Source organism: Crotalus tigris, unplaced genomic scaffold, assembly GCF_016545835.1.
Source record: "Crotalus tigris isolate CLP2741 ecotype Arizona unplaced genomic scaffold, ASM1654583v1 scf7180000019007.31208882:3723066, whole genome shotgun sequence".
In the NCBI taxonomy this organism is placed as follows: Eukaryota; Metazoa; Chordata; class Lepidosauria; order Squamata; family Viperidae; genus Crotalus; species Crotalus tigris.
In genome coordinates, this window is record NW_024097321.1 from 782,357 (window position 1) to 801,475 (window position 19,119).

General features: G+C 37.5%; 1 protein-coding gene across 1 annotated transcript in view; it reads right to left on the reverse strand.

Annotated features, from left to right (window-relative positions):
• Positions 1–6,016: 6,016 nt before the first annotated feature.
• CNKSR3 (CNKSR family member 3) overlaps positions 6,017–19,119 on the reverse strand; it is an 81,655-nt gene continuing 68,552 nt past the window's right edge. The window contains exons 8-13 of the mRNA XM_039358258.1: positions 18,216–18,284; positions 16,531–16,677; positions 13,363–13,487; positions 10,751–10,956; positions 9,458–9,547; positions 6,017–7,972 (exon numbers count right to left, since the gene is read on the reverse strand). Of these exons, the coding sequence (XP_039214192.1) occupies positions 7,674–7,972; positions 9,458–9,547; positions 10,751–10,956; positions 13,363–13,487; positions 16,531–16,677; positions 18,216–18,284 (936 nt within the window). The 3' untranslated portion in view covers positions 6,017–7,673. The remainder of the gene's footprint in view (positions 7,973–9,457; positions 9,548–10,750; positions 10,957–13,362; positions 13,488–16,530; positions 16,678–18,215; positions 18,285–19,119) is intronic.

The following is a 19,119-nucleotide window of genomic DNA, read 5'->3' on the forward strand; positions in this document are numbered from 1 at the left end:
AAGAGAAATATTGTTCCAAATGGGGGAAATGATATCTTGGATAATTCTAGAAAAGATAATCAAGCAGTGGGTTTGCAAACATTTAGAAATGAATAAAGCCATTACTTGGATTAACATGGATTTATTAAAAACAGGCTGTACCAGACAAATGTATTGGTCTCTTTCATAATGTGACTAAATTAGCGGACCAAGAGAATGTTGTAGTTGTACTGTACTTAGACTTCAGTAAGGCATCTGTTAAAAGAGACTGTAGACTCCATCTTAATAAACTTGATCAATATGGAATGGTTGGCTCTACTACCAGATGGATTTGTGGTTGGCTAAACAATTGTAGGCAACACGTGGTTCTTAATAGGTCTATGACCATGTAGTGGGAAATATACACTGGAGTATCTTAGGATTCTGTTCTAGGCCCAGAACTTTAAAACATCTTCATAAATAACTTAGATGAGGGAATAGAAAGGGTGCTCATAACATTGCAGTAGACACAAAGCCAAGGTGGGTGCATTGCTAACAGTTTAAAAAGCTCAAAATTCAGCATCATCTCAAGACACTTAGTTGCCCCATCCAACAAAGTTCATGGCAAGGAATCTTATGATTCTGCAATTTGGCGGGAAAAACCAGATGCCCAAGTACAAGGCATGTGGTATATGACTCAGCAGTAATACTTGCTAAATGAATCAGGGTGCCCTTGTAAAAAAAAAAAAAAAACCTGTAGTTTAAGGGGAAGCTGGCAATTTGCTACAGCTGCAAAAAGAGCCAATGTAATTTTGGACTGCAGTGAGGAATAGTATAAAAAGAACAACAGAAATGATAGCATTGCTCTAATGCTGCATTGGTCAGACCACATCTGGAATATTGTATTCTTTTCTGTTGCCACAATACAAGAAAGATGTTGAGGAACTGGAAAGAATGCAGAGAAAATGGACAAAGATAGTGAGGGGCTTGAAAGTTAAATCCTGTGAAGAGAGGTTAAAGGAATTTTATATGTTTAGGCCAGGGGTCTTCAAACGTGGCCCTTTTATGACTTGTGGACTTCAACTCCCAGAATTCCTCAGCCAGGTATGCTGGCTCAGGAATTCTGGGAGTTGAAGTCCGCAAGTCATAAAAGGGTCACATTTGAAGACCCCTGGTTTAGGCTAAAGAAGAGTAGGCTAAAGGAAACCATGATAGCAATGTTCCAATATATGAAGGGGTGTCACAGAGCAAAGGGCATGGCTGTATTCCACATAGCACTCAAGGGTAACAATTGAACCAGCTGATGGATGCTTTGGGAAGGCCCAAACTTAAAATAGGAGGAATTGTTGGCTGTTAGAGCTATTAAATAGTGGAGCAGCTTGCCCTTTGAAGTTGTGAATGTTCCATCGCTGGAGGTTTTCAAGAAAATATTGGAGAGCTACTCGTCTAGGATATGTCAATTTTTATACTGGACAGGATGCTGGATTGGAAGACCTCTACGATCCCTTCTGATTTTATGAAACTTAGCGTTTCCATGAAAGGTTCAAACAAGCGTAGCCCTAAAGCTGCTTTTGAAACCAATTAGCAGAGCATGTTCTGCGTCTTCTGGACATTTTTATTATAAATGTTCAGATTTTTTAAAAAAGAAAAAACCCAATGGAATAAAATGTTTACAATAGGAAAACTCAGTTTTTACCATCCTCATTTGGCAGAACATCCAGACTGTTCCCCCCCCCAGATATTCTACAAATGTTGATTAAAAACCTCTAAGAGAAAACAAAATGTTAATTTATTTCTATGATTGAGGATGCTTATGTAAATTACTAACTTTTACGTTGTTTCTGTGATGAGCTTTTCTATAGCCATTAAAAGTCAATGCATCTTCCACTTTTCTTATGCATAGTTTAATAGTTCCTGTCTTCCCATTAGGTCAGTTCCCACCATATTTATTTTAGCTGGCAATATATATATCTACATAATTTATTCCTATTCAGTGTCTCCTCTTAGGATATGGACATCCTTGTGCCATAAAATCTGTATCCATAATATGTGCATTCTATACAAACGAAGTCAAATTAGGAAATTTGCTCTATTTCCCACATATATATTTTAACTTATAATATATAGAATATATGTTGCTTCTTTGGTATAATGTACTTCAGGCAAAGGAAGCAGCAAGGTCATTAGAGCTCCATGCCTTGAGTGGAAATGTTATTTAGGATTTTTCAGAATTCAAGAACTTTCATCTACTTTTTATTGGTCAGGTACGAGAGCTAGAAGCACCCTTTCCATGTTTAAAAGTGGGGATCGCCATAAAATTAAATACTGCACTAAATACCCTATCTTGGAGGTCATCGAGTCCAACCCCCTGTTCAGGCAGGAAACCCTACACCATTCTAGACAACCTCCAGTGTTCCAGGTTGAATTAAAACAAGAGTTCTCTTAAGTAATGACAATTACATGATGAACAAAGAATTGGAAGGAGATGGCTTTCAGTCCTATTTCATAAGGTTCTGGAAAGTGAAGATTTCCTTTCCTAGGGCAATCTTTTCTGGGAGCAGATTTTGGAGTTGCCTGGGAATTGCAGAGTAAAACCTGCTTATACTGTGATGAACTGATTTAAATTTAAGTGTGAAAACTTAGACAAAGTTTAGAATAACAAGAGTGGTTTCAATACACCCACTTACAGTAAAACTGTTGGTATCTGTTTGAACATTTTTTTGCTGATCCCAAAATAGTCAATTTCTTCGGATGCAGATTTCTTAGCAGGCTAGATTTATGACTGACTTCAGCAAAATTAGAAGTAATATTGCTTTTTTCAGTACAGGCTGATTTTGAATTCTAAACGAACTGAGGACTATGAAATTGGGGTCAGCTATCATATCCCAGGCAGGCGTGTACAGTTAATTATAAAGGAGGCTGGCAAACTTTTTTTTTTAAATTCTTGTATTAGAGCTACAAAAATTCATTGGCTTCCATTTCTCATCAAGTTAACTTTTTCTGCAGTAAAGCTATGGCCTCCTCTGTAACTACAGAATTAGTGCCACAGAACTGCACATACCTTGCAAATTACAGCAATTGCATACAGAAAGACTAATTTTATGGCTAATACCAATATTGGCACCCCAGTGTGTAGGCAGGTTCTGACCAACTGAGAAAGCCTTAAAAGCCCACGTTCACTCACATGATTTGCCCTACTTCCCATTGTGCAACTCTAGCATTGAGGAACTGCTCCCTTATTAATATGTACAAGGAAGCACATAAACGCTTAGGGCCAAAAACAGTTGAACCTTACTTACTACTTGCATGATTATATCCAAAGGTGCTTGGGTATAATCAACTGGGCTTGGTCTTTTTCCTTGAAGACATTTCACTTCTCATCCAAGAAGCTTCTTCAGTCTTCAAGGAATATCTTCAAGGAAAAACAAAAGTTCAGTTGCCTTCTCAAAAAGCAGCTTTAGGACAACCATGATCTGGATGACTGAGAATCTCTATAAACATGCATGATTATACTTCTATACCAGGGGTGTCAAACTCACAATGTCATGTGACGTGTTGCAACATATTGTGACTTTTTTTCCATTGCCGGCAATGGGGTGGGTGTGGTTTCGCCATGATGCATCCAGCCCACAGCCGGTAGTTTGACACCCGTTCTACACAGGCAGCAATGCGATAAATTTTGCTGGTATATTTGCTGTATGGATGAAATATAAAAAACTGTATTATACCCTAGATCTGCAAGAACTCCTACTGTATCTCATCACTTTCCAGGTGCAAATATTCTTTGCAATGGGTAATTGTGAGCAGGTACTTTTTCTTCTATTCATTGATGCAAAGAATTAAAATGCACTTGGCCTGGATGGGACAATTGTTTTGCTTTCTGTATTTTCTAAAGTGTAAGAAATACAAATTGGCATTTGCAAATTGGCTCCTGCCTTCTATAGTGGTGGTATCTATTTCTAAAGATTCTGTTAAGAGATCCTTGAAATATACCCTAGAGGAAAGAACTATTACAGGCACTGAATTCATACAAACATAGTTCCAAGATTATCTCAGAGATCATCTAGTTCCAGAGATCTCCAACTGTGCTTCTGTGGAAAGATGATATTTCATGAGAAATTAATGAACTTTGGCCCGTTACCAGGGGTTCCAAGAAATTTCTTTAAAAAAAATTGGGAGGTTTCAGGGCCTGAAAGTTTGAAACTCTTAATCAAGTCCAATTTAATGCCAGTTTTTTCTAGAGCAATTCCAATAGATGGCTCTCCAGACTCTGCTTGAAGCCTCCAGTTAAATTTTCAATAACATACCACTTCATGAATATGTTACACCATTAGTTGACAGCATTTACCAACAAGAAATTTCCCATATCTATGCTGATTCTATTTCTTCCCGTTGCTTTTAGCCTTGCCCTTTAGGGCAACCAAATAGTCCACTCCCTCCTTTGTATAACAGCATTTCAGATATTCAGAGGCTGTTATATTCTCTTCTCTTAGTCTTGTCTCTAGAGTAACATACCAAATTCTTTTAACCACTATCTATCAATTACAATCCATTACTATAAATGCAGGTAGTCCTTGACTTATGACCACAACTGAGCCCAACATTTCTACTGCTAAGCAAGACAGATGAGTTTTGCTCCATTTTACAGCCTTTCTTCCCACCGTTGTTAAGTGAATCATTGCTGATGTTAGTAACACGGTTGTTAAGTGAATCTGCCTTCCCCACCATCTCTTGCTTGTCAGGTCATAAAAGGTGATCACATGACCATAGGACACTGCAACAGTTGTGTGAAAAATCATGTCACTTTTTTCAGTGCCACTGTAACTTCAAATGGTCATTAAATAAATCAAGGACTGCCTGTACATTAATCAGTGGCCCCAAAGAGCGAATGGTGAGGAATAGACTTGTGTTTTGCGCTGTTTTAAACCGGCATTCTATACTCCACCAAAGGAAAAGCACTGCTTGAGGCATGCAAACATCTCCATAATAATTCTCCATGCCTCCCCTCAGAATAACCTTTGAATGCTTTTTCAGAGCTTTTCATCTAAAAATAATAAAATCAGGATTAAACTCCGCCATGCCTCATCGGTCTATTTACAAATAAAAAAGACAAATCTTCATTCAATGTAAGCATGTCCAGCATTACCACCCCCCTCTTGCAGAGGGAAGGCAAATGCTAAGTGGGAATTCAATCAGGAGTACACATTTGTTTGTAAGTCATCTGAACTCAGAACTTTTTGATTCACAATCAGTAGCATAGTCAACTTTTTCTCTCTTATTATTTTCGGTATGTACCTTCCATTACTTGCTAGCTAAACTGGAAAAGATTTTAAGAAATAGGATTCCTTCTTTTGCCACAGCAGTGGTTTCTGCCTGAACTTGCCGAGAAATTATCAGCTTGATTAAACAGATATATCAAAAGCATGTTATGTCCCTCGTCCAACTTGTTGAAACTCCCAAGATAACTTGCTAGTCCTAGAAACATCCTCCTCTATCGTTATATTTGAACTGTTTAAATTTTATGAGGATTCTCTGAGGTAGACTTATACAAACCTTTATAGACAGTTCTGAAAATCAATTCCATTTGAGTTTTGGGGGAAAGGTGTGTGGAGGAAGTGTCTTTCCCTTTATAAAAGTAGAATACAGGTAGTCCTCAAATTGAGCCCAACATTTCTGTTTTTAAATGAAACATTTGTTAAGTGCATTTGGTGCCATTTTATGACTTTTCTTGCCACAGTTTTTAAATGAATCACTGTAGTTGTTAAATTAGTAATGCAACTGTTAAGTGAATCTGGCTTCCCCACTGATTTTGCTTGTCAGAAGCTTATAATAGGTAATCATATGATCCCAGGATGCTGTGACCATCATAATGTCTGAATTTTGATCATGTGACCATGGGAATACTACAATGGTCTAAGTGTGAAGCAGGGTCATAAGCCATTTTTTCCAGGCCCATTTTATGACTTTGAATGATCACTAAATGAACTGTTGTAAGTTGAGGACTGACTACCTGTAAATACTTTTGATATGATGGGAAAACAAACAAAATAAGGCTAGATGACACCAGCATTACTGGAGTTTACTGAACTGATACCACTATCAGGTTGGATATGAAAGAAATATTGCTGTCTCAGTTTTGACTCTTGTCCACCAGCTCCATTTATCAGTCTGAACAGAATCTAAATTGTTTTGACTTCATAGATAATATAAGGCCTATTTTCCAAATGTAAGAAAAAAAAAGTCTTATTAGTTTCAAAACTAACAATTTTAGTTGATAGATTTGTTATGAACTACTCAGTACAACCTGTGGAAGTCAATCCAATATCTGAAAGCAATGTATATCGGTATTTGCAATGAAAAAGAAAAGGGTAGATTTTTCTATCTTTTTCTTTTTCATTGCAAATACCGGCAGTATACCCCCAAAGTTTTTTTGTTGTTTTTTTTTTAGTAAAAGACCATGACAAATCTAATAACAATGACATCTTCACAGCTGTCCTGAAATCATCTAAATGAGTTAATTAAGTGAGATAAGGTTAACAATAGGTTCTTACTCATTGGTAATCATAATTAAGGGACCAAAAACAGATTAACCTCTAAATCCCAATAAATAAACTTTAAGAGAAAAATACAGCACACTTTCATGTTTAACTTATTTTAAAAATTAATGGTCTTTGTGAAACTATACGAATACCGTTTTTCTACATAAAAAACAACAACACATTCTTAGTGGTTTTGCAAATACTTCCTTCCATAAATGGTTTCCATTCCAACCCAATGCTATGGAAATAACTGGGACAGACACATTTTTTTCTACCAGTGTTTTAACATAGCAAATTGTTTTAACAACATTGTCATTTATCAGAACTCAGTCTTTATAACACAAACAAGATCAAACCGGTTCAACCTTGACCCACCATGTTGCTCCTAAAGTCTGAAGGGTGGGGTTTTTTTTTTAAAAAAAAAAAACATACACCACTTTGGTTAACAGCTATTCAGTCTCATTTTTTTTTCCCCACAAGGAAGATATACTCCTTTAGTTTTTTCCATTGTCACTAAAAAGGCATATCCGTGGCATGTGTTGCCAATCTATGACAAGGGGATCAAGATTGCAGCAGTTAAGGCAAGGATAACTCAACGGCACTGAAGTTTTAATAATTGGGATTGTACCCAAAATAGCGATATTTGTGGTGGACCACAACAACTGAAGAAAAAAAAAGCCTTCTCTTTCCTTAGAGCTGTATTTTCCGCAGGCACTTGTAAGTTGCATAGTTTCGAAGCAGAATGACACACCTTCTCTTTCCTCTTCCTTGGTCAGAATTGTAGCTTGGGGTTTTTTCTCTCAGTGCTATAAAGCCTCTACATCCGAGTAGCTACATAGCATATTAGCAAATGAAAGGCCAAAGAATCTGCCTAGAATCCACTGATTTCACATTAGCAGAGACTCCTGAAGTTGGACTGCTTTCTCTTCATAGACAGGTGTAAAAAAAAAAACACCTTGAGATCTCCTCCATTAATTCCCTGTCCTCTTCCACAGCTCCAGTGAATCTGAAATAGCAATACTGGGGCGGGGGGGGGGGAGCAGAACGATTCTCTGAAGGGAGCGGGGGATAAAAGACATAGTCACTAAATAACTCTTTAGGAAATAAAGATCCCTCTGACTGGAGAATAAAAGAAGGCACTTGGTGAGACATTCAGCCTCTTTCCATCCAATCCACTCAATGAGTCAATAATCTCAACCTTGTGATCCAGCTAACCAGCAAAGAGGGTTCTGTGGAGGAAGATTTTGTGGATGTAGTCACAGGTGGCCTTTTAGCACCATCCTCCTGGAAAGGGATGGTTGCGCTGTTATGGAGATCCACATTAACAAAACACTTGCTTCCCCTGATGTAGTCAGCACCTTTTACTAACTGTTTCTCCGCCACTGGTCTGGGAAACGGAGGCTGCAAAGAGGGGTTTTCTTCAATAATGGGTGGGATTCTTTCATTGCTGAAGTATCGGCAGAGGGCATTTTCAGCTGGGAAAAAACAAGCAGAAAAGTCTTAGAAAAGTTCACGTTCAAAAACTCTGGCAAAGATTAAGCAGCTTTTAACGTTATGATTTTCTCTGTTGTGCAAGCGGAATATAATCTCAACTGGCTCCACATTTTTTTTAATACTAACATTCTTTTTCGTAATCCACTACAACCTGAACCTTAATCACCATGCACCAGCACCAGCCCGAATTTAAGTTAATGGGTAAAGTTTCTACTTTAGGAATTAATAAACTGTACATAAATATAATGGTGGCGCAGTGGTTAGAATGCAGTATTGCAACTGACTGCTCACTCCAGGAGTTCCGAGGTTGGTAAAATGAGGATCCAGATTGTAGGGGGCAATGTGCTGACTCTGTAAACTGCTTAGAGGTCTGTAGAGCACTGTGAAATGGTATATATGCATATAAGTATATATCCAAGTCTAAATACATTCATTCTTAAAACCCCTTTGTTGTTTCCTCTAGGAAAGAAAATAAACTTAGTAAGGGACAAATTGAAACACACAAATTGCAAGGGAATTGTTTAATTCCTCATTCTTTCTTTTGGAACTCTCAGTTTCTACTAATGCTATCTCCATGTCTTTTCCTTCTAAACAAGCTTCTGAAACACAGATGTCCACAGCAAACTGAGATTGCTTCAAAATCTGACACAGATACAGTGATGTCATGATCCTAATGTTTGCTGCAAGCATGCAAGTCACACTTTCTGTATCATGGTGCATGATTTGGATCTGACACACACAAATATATACACACATCCCTTGCAAACATCAATGCTCTGACAAGCTCTAGGAAACAGATATTTTACTATTTTGGATCAGTACTTAAGAATTGCTAGCTGCGAGCATTTTAAACAGTACTTTAGCAACAATGGAGTTTCCCAACTCAGTATTCATCTCAAATGAGACATTAAAACTAGCATTTGTGCAGAAGTGCACAATTTCTGCTAGGCTAAGGGCCCCAATATGGGTGACATCAAACTATATTGTGATTTCATTTATGCTTCATTAAAGTTAAATATGGGTTTTGATGTGATTATTCTCCAATCAAGCATTTCATAATTTCCTCAAGCTATCATATTAAAAATTACAATTTGGTAAGCATTTCCAGAGATGTCTGATACATACACCCAGGCCCTTCAGGAGCCACAGTAGCCAGGATTGTGCACTTTTACTCTCAATATAATAACAGGTTATTACATTAATATCTGGAGTATACAGTATCATCGAAAGCACCTCTCTATTAGATTAACATAATATAAACTAAGAGTGAAATGTTGCTTTGACATTTGCCAAAAGAACGACTAGTTTGCTGACCCCAGGGAGGCTATCTGATTAAAAAAAAAAATGACACATGTTCCTTTCTGCTTGGCAAATGCACAGGTGGAAATCTAACATCAAACTGCAATGTGGACCATGAACAGACATTTTTATTAGGAAAAGGAACTGAATGTCAACAAGTTCCTCACCTTTTCTCCCCGCTGCTCGCGGCTTAGAGAAAGATTCTACAGCTCCCAGCCAATTTCCATCAGCAGGCATAGACAGTGGGCGAGGCTTTCCTAAAAACCATAGACATTATTAAGTTATGTGATCTATAGGTTCTTGGTACTTTTTCAGCTTGGTTGTTTTCTTGCAGCCATTTAATTACCAGGCTAAGTAACATCATCAGTGTGAAAGGGGGAATTTTTGCCTTGATGCCTTGAACCCTGAGCTATATATACTCTCCTCAATGCGATCTGTGTAATGGCAATTCTTGTGAGAAGACAACTTTAAACATTGGATGAGTTTCTATGCATGCAGTAAATGTGAAGAAGTTGTGATTGTTTCGCCACTCTTATCACCACTGACTAGACCAGTGATGGCGAACCTATGGCACGGGTGCCAGAGGTGGCACTCAGAGCCCTCTCTGTAGGCATGCGTGCCGTTGCCCCAGTCCTAGGCCTTCAGCTGGGCTTTATAAAACCTTTTCGCTTTAGGCCGCCGCCTCCGTGTGCAAAAAAAAAAAAGGTTCAATCAGACAATTTCAACTTCTCGCGCGAAAAAAAGTTGCAAAGTTGGAATTGATTGATTGAACTTTTTAGTCCCATCCAGTCTGCCATTACCACCGCAGCCATGCCCACCCAATGGGCCACGCCCACCCAATGGGCCACACTCACCCGGCACTTGACGATGCATAAGTGGGTTTTGGGCTGCAGTTTGGGCACTCAGTCTCTAAAAGTTCGCCATCACTGGACTAGGCCTAAGCATGGTCATGCACTTGTTTTCATTCTTCACCTTCTGCCATCATGAGTGTATATCTCCCTGCGGTTGTTCTGTGTCTCACAATTGCTTGGTAAGGCACTCATCCACTCTAGCTTCCTGGACTTGTGTGCACCACTGACTGCCAACCCTCAAATATTAAAGGATCCAGACACCTGGGATGGACCACCTTAACTGATCCTCTACTTTTGTCTCTTTGGCAGAGGGTGAGAATGGAACTAATTCTCTGGGTTAAATTTCAGCAACACAGGATTCTGCAGGTCTGCCTACTCAGAAACAGCTTAACAGGTTCAACGGGAACAGAAGATTGTAAATGAAAAGTTATAAACCACAGATATGCCAGAATTTATATTTTAAAAATATTTTAAGTACTTTACGTAAGAATATTTCCACCAGTTATAGATTCTCTCTGAAAAGGAAGAATTTTTAAAGACTTAAAGAAAAAAAAAGGTGGGGGTTAACTCTCGGAAGAAAAACCCAATATAGATTCAGAGTTTTCTCACCGTAAGATGGAGTTTTCTCCCTCATCTTTGCTAGTGGAATATTTACTTCCCTGGGATAGGCAGGCAATGGATCAGACTCTATCAGAGTAAACCGTCTTCTACATTCCTGATCAAGGAAAGAATTGGGGGATTCTGCACCTTTAGAACCAGGGAGAGGCTGTTTGGGTTTATTGCCTCCTCCATAAACGAAGTTGCCTTTCTCGTCCCTGAAAAGATATTACATTCAATAAGCAACATGAACAAAGGGCTTGCAACCCTGAACCCTGAACAATTCTAACACTATTCAGTGGCCACCTGAGAGAGACTGAAAAGAGTAAACAAAGTAAGGCAAGAGTAAACAAAGAAAGAAAACCCAAAGTAGTCCGTATGCATGCTCGAATTTTGCAGGTTGCAGGAAAGAGTAGAAAATGTGGGACAGCCCCAGAATTACATTTTCTTCTTTTCAGTTTTCTTTACAAAGTCCCTAGCTTTTATGGTGCAAGCAACAGCATGTTTAAAGATAACTCAAGATATTATCACATAGTACTCAGACTGGCGGCTGAATAAATCTCTGTGATCAGAAGAATGGCCTAAGTATTCTGCAATTCAATTGTTCTTCTTTAATATTGGCGGCAACTCAATAAATCATGCAAGAGACCTGACTCATAATTTTTCAATAAATTACACAATGGGAATCTATGTATCATTTCCTAATGTATAGAGCAGAAGAACTCAATTTTTACCTTTCTTTGGTGTTCTATTAATGTGATATAAGATTTTTTTAAAAAAAACCAAGGGAATTACTGGTAAGTACTCCTGTCAGTTATTACAAGGATTTTAATAATAATAATAATAATAATAAAAAATTATTCTTTTTATATGAAGAAATGCTGTGTACTTTTCCATCAGTGTCTTCAAGGTGGCTTACATTTTCTTTTTACAACATGGAAAAAACAGTATTCAAAACCAATTAAAATGATATCCCAAGCTAGCAAATTCAAGTAATAAATAAAAAGTTGAAAAGGAAAGACAGAATGATTTGTTAACAAAAGCTGGAAAGAATGAAGCAGTTCCAACAAATCATTTAGAGATGTCATCGAACTATTCCGTAAGATTTATTTATTAAGTTATTGCTGAATATTCAGGTGAGAATATCCATACGCAGAGTAAAACAATACTTGAGTAATTTGCTTCTGGGGACATAAACGATTGAACTAAACCTCTCACCCTCCCACTCATATGACAGAAATGTATTTGACAAATCTTTGAAAAGCAGAATCTGAATGGAACGGTCGACATGTAGGTTTTTTCTCCAAAGCAAAAGATTTATCATTTTGCAAGTGTTGTGCTTAATGCAAGTCTCCAGACTAACGTCAGAAGACAATTGTCCCTTTGCACTTTTAGTGATTTTGGCATGGCTATTTTGGCTCCTAATTCAGTCTTAACATACAGCATTCTGTATCTCAGAGGCATCTGGGAGGCGGGTGGATCAATGAGTCAAGATGACAGGCACACCTGTGTGATCCCAGAGTAGAACTGGGATCTTCTGACAGTTTTCCCAGTAAACCTGATCATCTAATTCTACTTTATTGTAAAGTTACATTAACAGAATCCAGCAAGTCGGAAAGTACAAACTACCCATTGCCACTTTTAACTGTTCGGTCCATTAGACTGGGTCCTTCCTAAGTTTCTTTCTCTGACTATTAAGCCACTGTGGGTTCCTCCCTCTCTAGTTTGATTATTTCCTAGGCAAGACTTTTCCCCCCTTGTTCCTCAAGGTCATTTACACATTCCACTACACTATCTCTTCTGCAGTCATGCTCACCTCTTGGCTTTCTGACATGCCCGAAGAATGCCCTTCCTGCTTTGTTCTTCATTTGAAAAGCAAAACCAAAGCTAGCTCTAAATTAAACATCAACTATTTAAAACATTTACAAGAGAAGAGATGCACAGACATTGGCATCTCTTTTTATTTGCACATGCTTTTTTTATTTGAGTATAAATAAATGTGGCCTCCACTAAATCTACTGCAATCAGGGCACTGAAAATGCTCACATCCTTTGAGCCTTGATGAGACAACTTAAGTCATTTCAGCTGCTTAAAGTTATTTTAGCAGACCAACTTAGATTCAAAAGCTTTAGAGCAGGGGTGTCAAACTGCTGGCCAGCGGGACGGTTTCATCATACCAGAGCCGCGCCCACCCCATTGCCGGCAACGGCGAAAAAGCACCGATACGTTGCGCGGTGACGTCGCGAGTTTGACATGTCTGCTTTAGAGGCACAACCATTTAGAAAAGAGAAATAAAAATGTCTGTTGGCTAGATATGAACTTTTTAGGAAGCAGAGATACATAATGGACAAAATTTAAGAGTGTAACCAAGCACCACCCCTAACTAAATGATACACTTCTATTTAAGATTTTTTTTTAAGAACTTCCTTTTTAGGACAAAACTGTGCTATATGATTCTAGTGACATTTTCAGAAAATAACACCGCCGTACATTTAAGAGCTCAGATATGTGTGAAACACCAAGTAAATCCTGATTACGACTAAGTAATTCATCTGGGGAATGAATGCAAATAGCCAGATAATAATGAGCGGCTCTTTTTAAGTAATATGTAGCTGCTGGCATACCGGGGTGCGTAGGGAACAGCTGGCGGTGGAGGTATGTAAAGATCCAGAATGGCTGGTTTCTCTTTCTTCAGTGATGTCTCCTTGGTGTTTTCCGATGACTGAGCTGTAGCTGGGTGTAGGCTGGTCTACAGTGAGAAGATACAATAGTTCTTAAGTAACTTTAAAACTACAAAATGCAGTCAGGCCAGTTCCTCTACTATATGCTCACATTATTCTTCATTCCCTAATTTTATCTGATCCATTGGAAACTGGAAACAATTATCTCTTTAAATACCTTAATTTAGGATAAAATCATATCTTTGGACTTTTATCACATGCTAACTACCTAGGATTGTTGACAATAAGGACATGCACAATATTTTAAAAATAAACACTACACAGAGGTGCCTTACATTTTTTGTATTCTGTCATATTGGACTTAGGTTTGACCAACACCTTTAAGCCAAACACAAATTCAGAAGCAGCTTTAAGAACTATTGTTTTATACAGAATTGCTAAAAAAAAAATAGGCACAAATTAAGAATTAAGCAGAAGCTCTTGTCGTTCTACCCTGCTAGAGACAGATGCTGTCTGTAGGTGGTTTAAGATTGTTCATCAAGATGGAAGCCATTTTCCCAATATGATCTCTCTCCAAATCTCATCAAGCATTTAAGTGATTAGTCTCACAGGGTGATTCAGTTAGATTCTAAGTGTTGCTTCTACATATGGTTCAGATCCTAAATAACTTGCAGAAAAGTATAGATTTCATTCTACTTATAGCATGAATTAATATTGTACAAGAAAACAAGATACCGTATTTTCTGGCGTATATGACGACTTTCTAAACCATGCAAATCTTCTCCGAAGTCAGGGGTCATCTTATACGCTGAGTTGTCTTATATGCCGGAAAATACAGTACTTTATTTCAATTCATATAAGATGCACTATTTCCCTTGGTGGATTCTTTGTTAGAAATATTGAATTCCCCCTTCCCTTGCCATTATCTGCTTAGACCCCAAAGAAATTCTCTTTGAAAAGATTTTAATCCCCGTATCTTCCACACCCTTTTTCCCTCCCAGGTTTCACAATGCCTCCAATTTTGCTAATACCAGCAATTGGCACTTCAAGGGGAAACAGCATAATTCAGCACAACAGCATAATTCAGATAGGCTATAAAGATTAATCTTTGACAAATGCAATATTTGGTCACAATTTTTCTACTATGCAATTATCTATGGTTATTTCCTGAATTCAATTTTTCCAGAGTATAAACAATTCAGCTCAAATAGTCTTTTAGATATCCACCCCAGTTAAGAAGGTTCTGGGAGTTGAGGGTAAAAAAAAATATTCTTCCTTATTCTTTTATTTGTTTTGTGCAATTACTATAAAAGGAGCTTTCACAAATTAATTTCAATTTTTTTTAAAAAAAAACTTTTGGCTGTAAAACTATTTGGATAAATACAGTTTTTACGATGTACCGATTTTAGTTTTTGATATTATTTATTTATAAGCACACACTTACAGACTTCCTAATATATCTCAGTATATATTGCAGGCCTTTTCACTGGCTCTCTATTAGAGACAAAGCCTAGTTTAAATGACCAAAGTTTTGTCTTTGGAGCCCTTTGATCATAAACTCTCTAGATTTGTCTGGCCTTATTTCCCATAATGCAATTTGTTCTTTATATTCCTCTTCTTTCAGTTCCTCCTTCCAAAGTCAAGGTTTTCAAATTCTAGCTCTTTAATGACCTAACCTGCAAATTGGTAAATCATCATCTCTTCTTTCTCTATTTCTGTAGAAATGTAATGTTTTTAAGGTATTTAAACCACACTGCTTTAAAAAAAAAAAGCAGTTAGGTTGAGATTTGGCTCTTCTATCCTAATTTTACTTAGCTGACAGTTCTAAGTTAACATCTGTTTCAAATTACTATAGATATATATCAGATTGGCCTAACCCTATTGGCCTGAGGGCATGGCTATGTTTCCAGGTGTTTTGATCAGAATGTCTGTCGGATCCCATGAATTATTTTTATTTAAATATATATGTTAAATGTGTATTGGTGGGTGGGTTTTGTTATTATTTTATCTCATCTGCTGACTATCTATTTTGTATGTTTTGTTGGTTTTCTTGCTGTTTTTTAAATTGTTATTAGCCACACAGATTTGTTTGAAATGGACAATCACATTAAGTAAATAAATACTTCATCCTATCCCAGGGAATTGTTTTAATGTACTGTTTTGTCTTATCTATCTTAGAATTAATATCTATTTACTGGGTTTTGAGCTAATTTGGCTGGGTTGATTTGTATTTACTATACTGTGTTTTTATAGTGTGATTTTTTAAAAAACATGTGTCATAAATCATTTTCTTAGCTTAACTGAAAAATTCTGTTATGAACTAATGTTGTCCTGAAATGTTTCAACCTCAGAGACTGCTTCATTTCCTCATCCCATTATAATCTATAACAACCAAGTAAGTATACATCTTTAGGTATGCTATCATTAGAGTTGACTCCTTTTTTTCCCTTTTTTTTTCTGAGATCAAAGTTGGAACATTTTAAGAAGTAGTTCCAAAGGAAATAAGGGAAGAAAGATATAAGTGATTCAAAAATGTCTTATGCTGGACAATCCTTCCTGCAGGAATGTATGTAGATGAAAGATCACTGGGTCAAATGCTAGTAATTAAAAGATCAAAAACCCAAACCCAAAAACTGCATACAGGAAACTGGAATATAAGAATCACAGCTAATTTAAAAATCTTAATTTCTGACATCCTAACTTTTCATGTTCTGAGAAGATATCTTTTTGTTTTGTATTATTTTAGTTTTTTTGAAGTGAAAATCATCAGATATCAAATGACTTCAATCAGTAGTGGTATGAAAAAGAACAATTCAATAAGGACTGAATCAAGTGCTTATCTTGCATGTTTAAATGGATCACTTTTTTTGTAGTCTGGAATAAGGTAACATGAAAAGAGTATATATTTTTCCAACATGAAAACTATATTTATGACAACATTTCTATCCCATCCTAGCTTCATAAAACCCAAGATGTTTTGCATAATATCAAATTATAATTAAAATTTTCTGTGACCAATTATGGAGACAAAATGTATGTATTCACTAAATAAATAAATGAGAAAGGGTTTATGGAAAGGGGAAACAAAAACTTTGTGTAACTTCATAATACCTGTACAAGTGGTGGTTTCCACCTCAGATTTTTAAGCGGTGCGGGAGTAAAATTAAAAGATCCTGTATGGCGTTTCTTTACCAGTAGAGTAACTCCCAAAGGATTCTCACGAAGCTTCCTTACGAGATTCTTCAGCTGCCATCCCACCTTTTAAATACATAGCATATAAATCTTTTAATTAAATCCAATGTAAGAAATGAATTTAAAATAAGGGTACCAGAAGAAAATCAAAATGTTTCCCGTTGCTATGTTTTTTTCTTGACATGCTTTCAACAGTGTAAGTGCGAAGTTTCAATGGATACAGTCTTCTCCTTTGAGATTATGGACAAATAATCTTAGCTATATTGTCTCTGTAAACCTCTTAGATGTCATATGTTGAATGGCTTTAGAAGAAAAACCATTATGGAACAAATAATATTCAGTCTATATAATATATTACCCCAAGTAGATAGATATGATTAATTCCTGTAAAAGATGAAGCGTTATACCAGAAGTAGTCAACCTTGGTTCTTTTATGACTCGTGGACTTCAACTCCCAGAATTCCTGAGCCAGCACAGCTGACTCAGGAATTCTGGGAGTTGAAGTCCACGAGTCATAAAAGAGCCAATGTTGACTACCCCTGCCTTACACCAATGAACATTCTCCAGTTTTCCTGAAGATACTAAGTCTTTTGCTCTTAACAGGCCACTTCCAATAGTTCTAAAAACTTTCAAGCCATTTGGACATTTCAAGAAGCAAAAAAAATTACCCCTTACAAGAAAAAGTAGATTTTAATTTTTTTTTAACCCCTAACCATATCATCTCCATTTTTCTTTTTCTTTTTGGGGGGCAAAGACTATGATTACTGTTAGACTAGGGAAGGCAAATAATAAACAGGGAACAATTCCTCCTATTCTGGGGCAAAGGAGGAATAACGATGAGGATAATGAAGGCAATTAAACCCGAACACAATTTCAAAATGGAAATATGCCACCCAAATTCCTGTTCCTCCAAAGTCCTCTGTGCGTCCTTGATACAATGGAAAGGCACAAAGCACCTTTTGCTTACGTGGCCAAGAATATAATGTTTAATGTTTGTACTGCTTGATTATATTGCTCAAAACTTTGCAGGCTGGCAGGCAACATCTCTTGCTTGCACAAAATTCCATAAGGCAGAGAGAAATTGTAAAGGAATGACTAAGAATCCTTTCTTTGAAGTGGAAATATTTCCACTTAATAATAATGCTAATTCTAATAAATAGTAATATATTTATTTATAAAGTTTACGATCTACTATTCATCATAATTGTAATGATTTGTAATTGTAAAGATGCCAGAAGCTGAATTTATGAACATTTACAATATTCCATGAATAATGATCCTACACATTTCACTGGGATAGGATTCACAAAATACTTAATAATCCATGAACAAGTTTTCAGCATCCCACATTCAAGATGAATATTATTCCTCTAAATGTTTGTAATTTTTTTTATAAGTATCAATTACCTGTGGTTTTCTTTAACCACAGTAATTTGGGACATTTCTTTAACAGATCTGATTTTGCTATTAAACGCATTAAGGTATAAGCAACAGTTCAGAATAAAAATGAAGGCATGCAACTGAAATGATTGCTAGTAAATCAGGCTAAATTTTGATTCTAATTGGTGTCTTTTGAACCACTTTTGCGGTGTTCGTTGACTTACCACTGTCTGCCGGTTCACCTGAATCACTTCGTCACCAGCATGGATTTTCTGAGATCGATCAGCAGGAGACTACATAGTATAAATACAAAACAAAACAAATAATAATTTCCAATTTAAAAACTTTCAAATGGTACACCCTTGGCAGAAAAGCTTTATACATGGAAATGTCTACGGTGTTTCTGCATGAGCTACAGCTGCCTCCTCCAAAGGCAGGTCCCCTACAACTAGTCATTATATATAACTAGTCAATTGTTAAAAAGCAAAAAAGGACTTTCTTACACTGAGTCAAAGGCTAGCAATTGAGCAGGGAAAAAGAGGAGGAAGATCATTTCAGTCTGCAGATTTCTTTTCTACTTCTCTAGTAAGACACCTGAAATTTAATTAGTCTGCTCTAACAGAGTGAATGAAGTCACTTGTCTCAATTCCCGACAACATACAACTTGAAAGGGAGAAGTGTTAAAAACTTTTATAGCTCAGATATCCTAGGACAGTGATGGCGAACCTTTTAGAGCCCGAGTGCCCAAACTGCAACTCAAAACCCACTTATTTACTGCCGAGTGCTGGGTGGGCATGGCTGTGGTCATGGCAGACTGGGTGGGTGTGGCCAAGGTGGGCGTGGTCACCTCGATGTTGCTCATGGGGAGGGATGCCTGTGGGGGCCGGGCAGGGTTAGGGGAGATCCAGGTTATCTCTGGCAAGAGACTCGTCCTGCGGGGTGAGGCGAGGCGAGGCAAGGCAAAGCAGGGCGGGGTTGCCATTGCCCCGAGGCAAGGCGAGGCAGGGGCCAGGGCAGCTGCTGCCTGACACCATTGGCCCCCACACATAGAGGCCAGTGAGTGCATGGGGGCCGACAGTGTCCTTCAGCAGCCGCAGCCATAGCCTGCCGGCCCCTCAACTGGAGCAT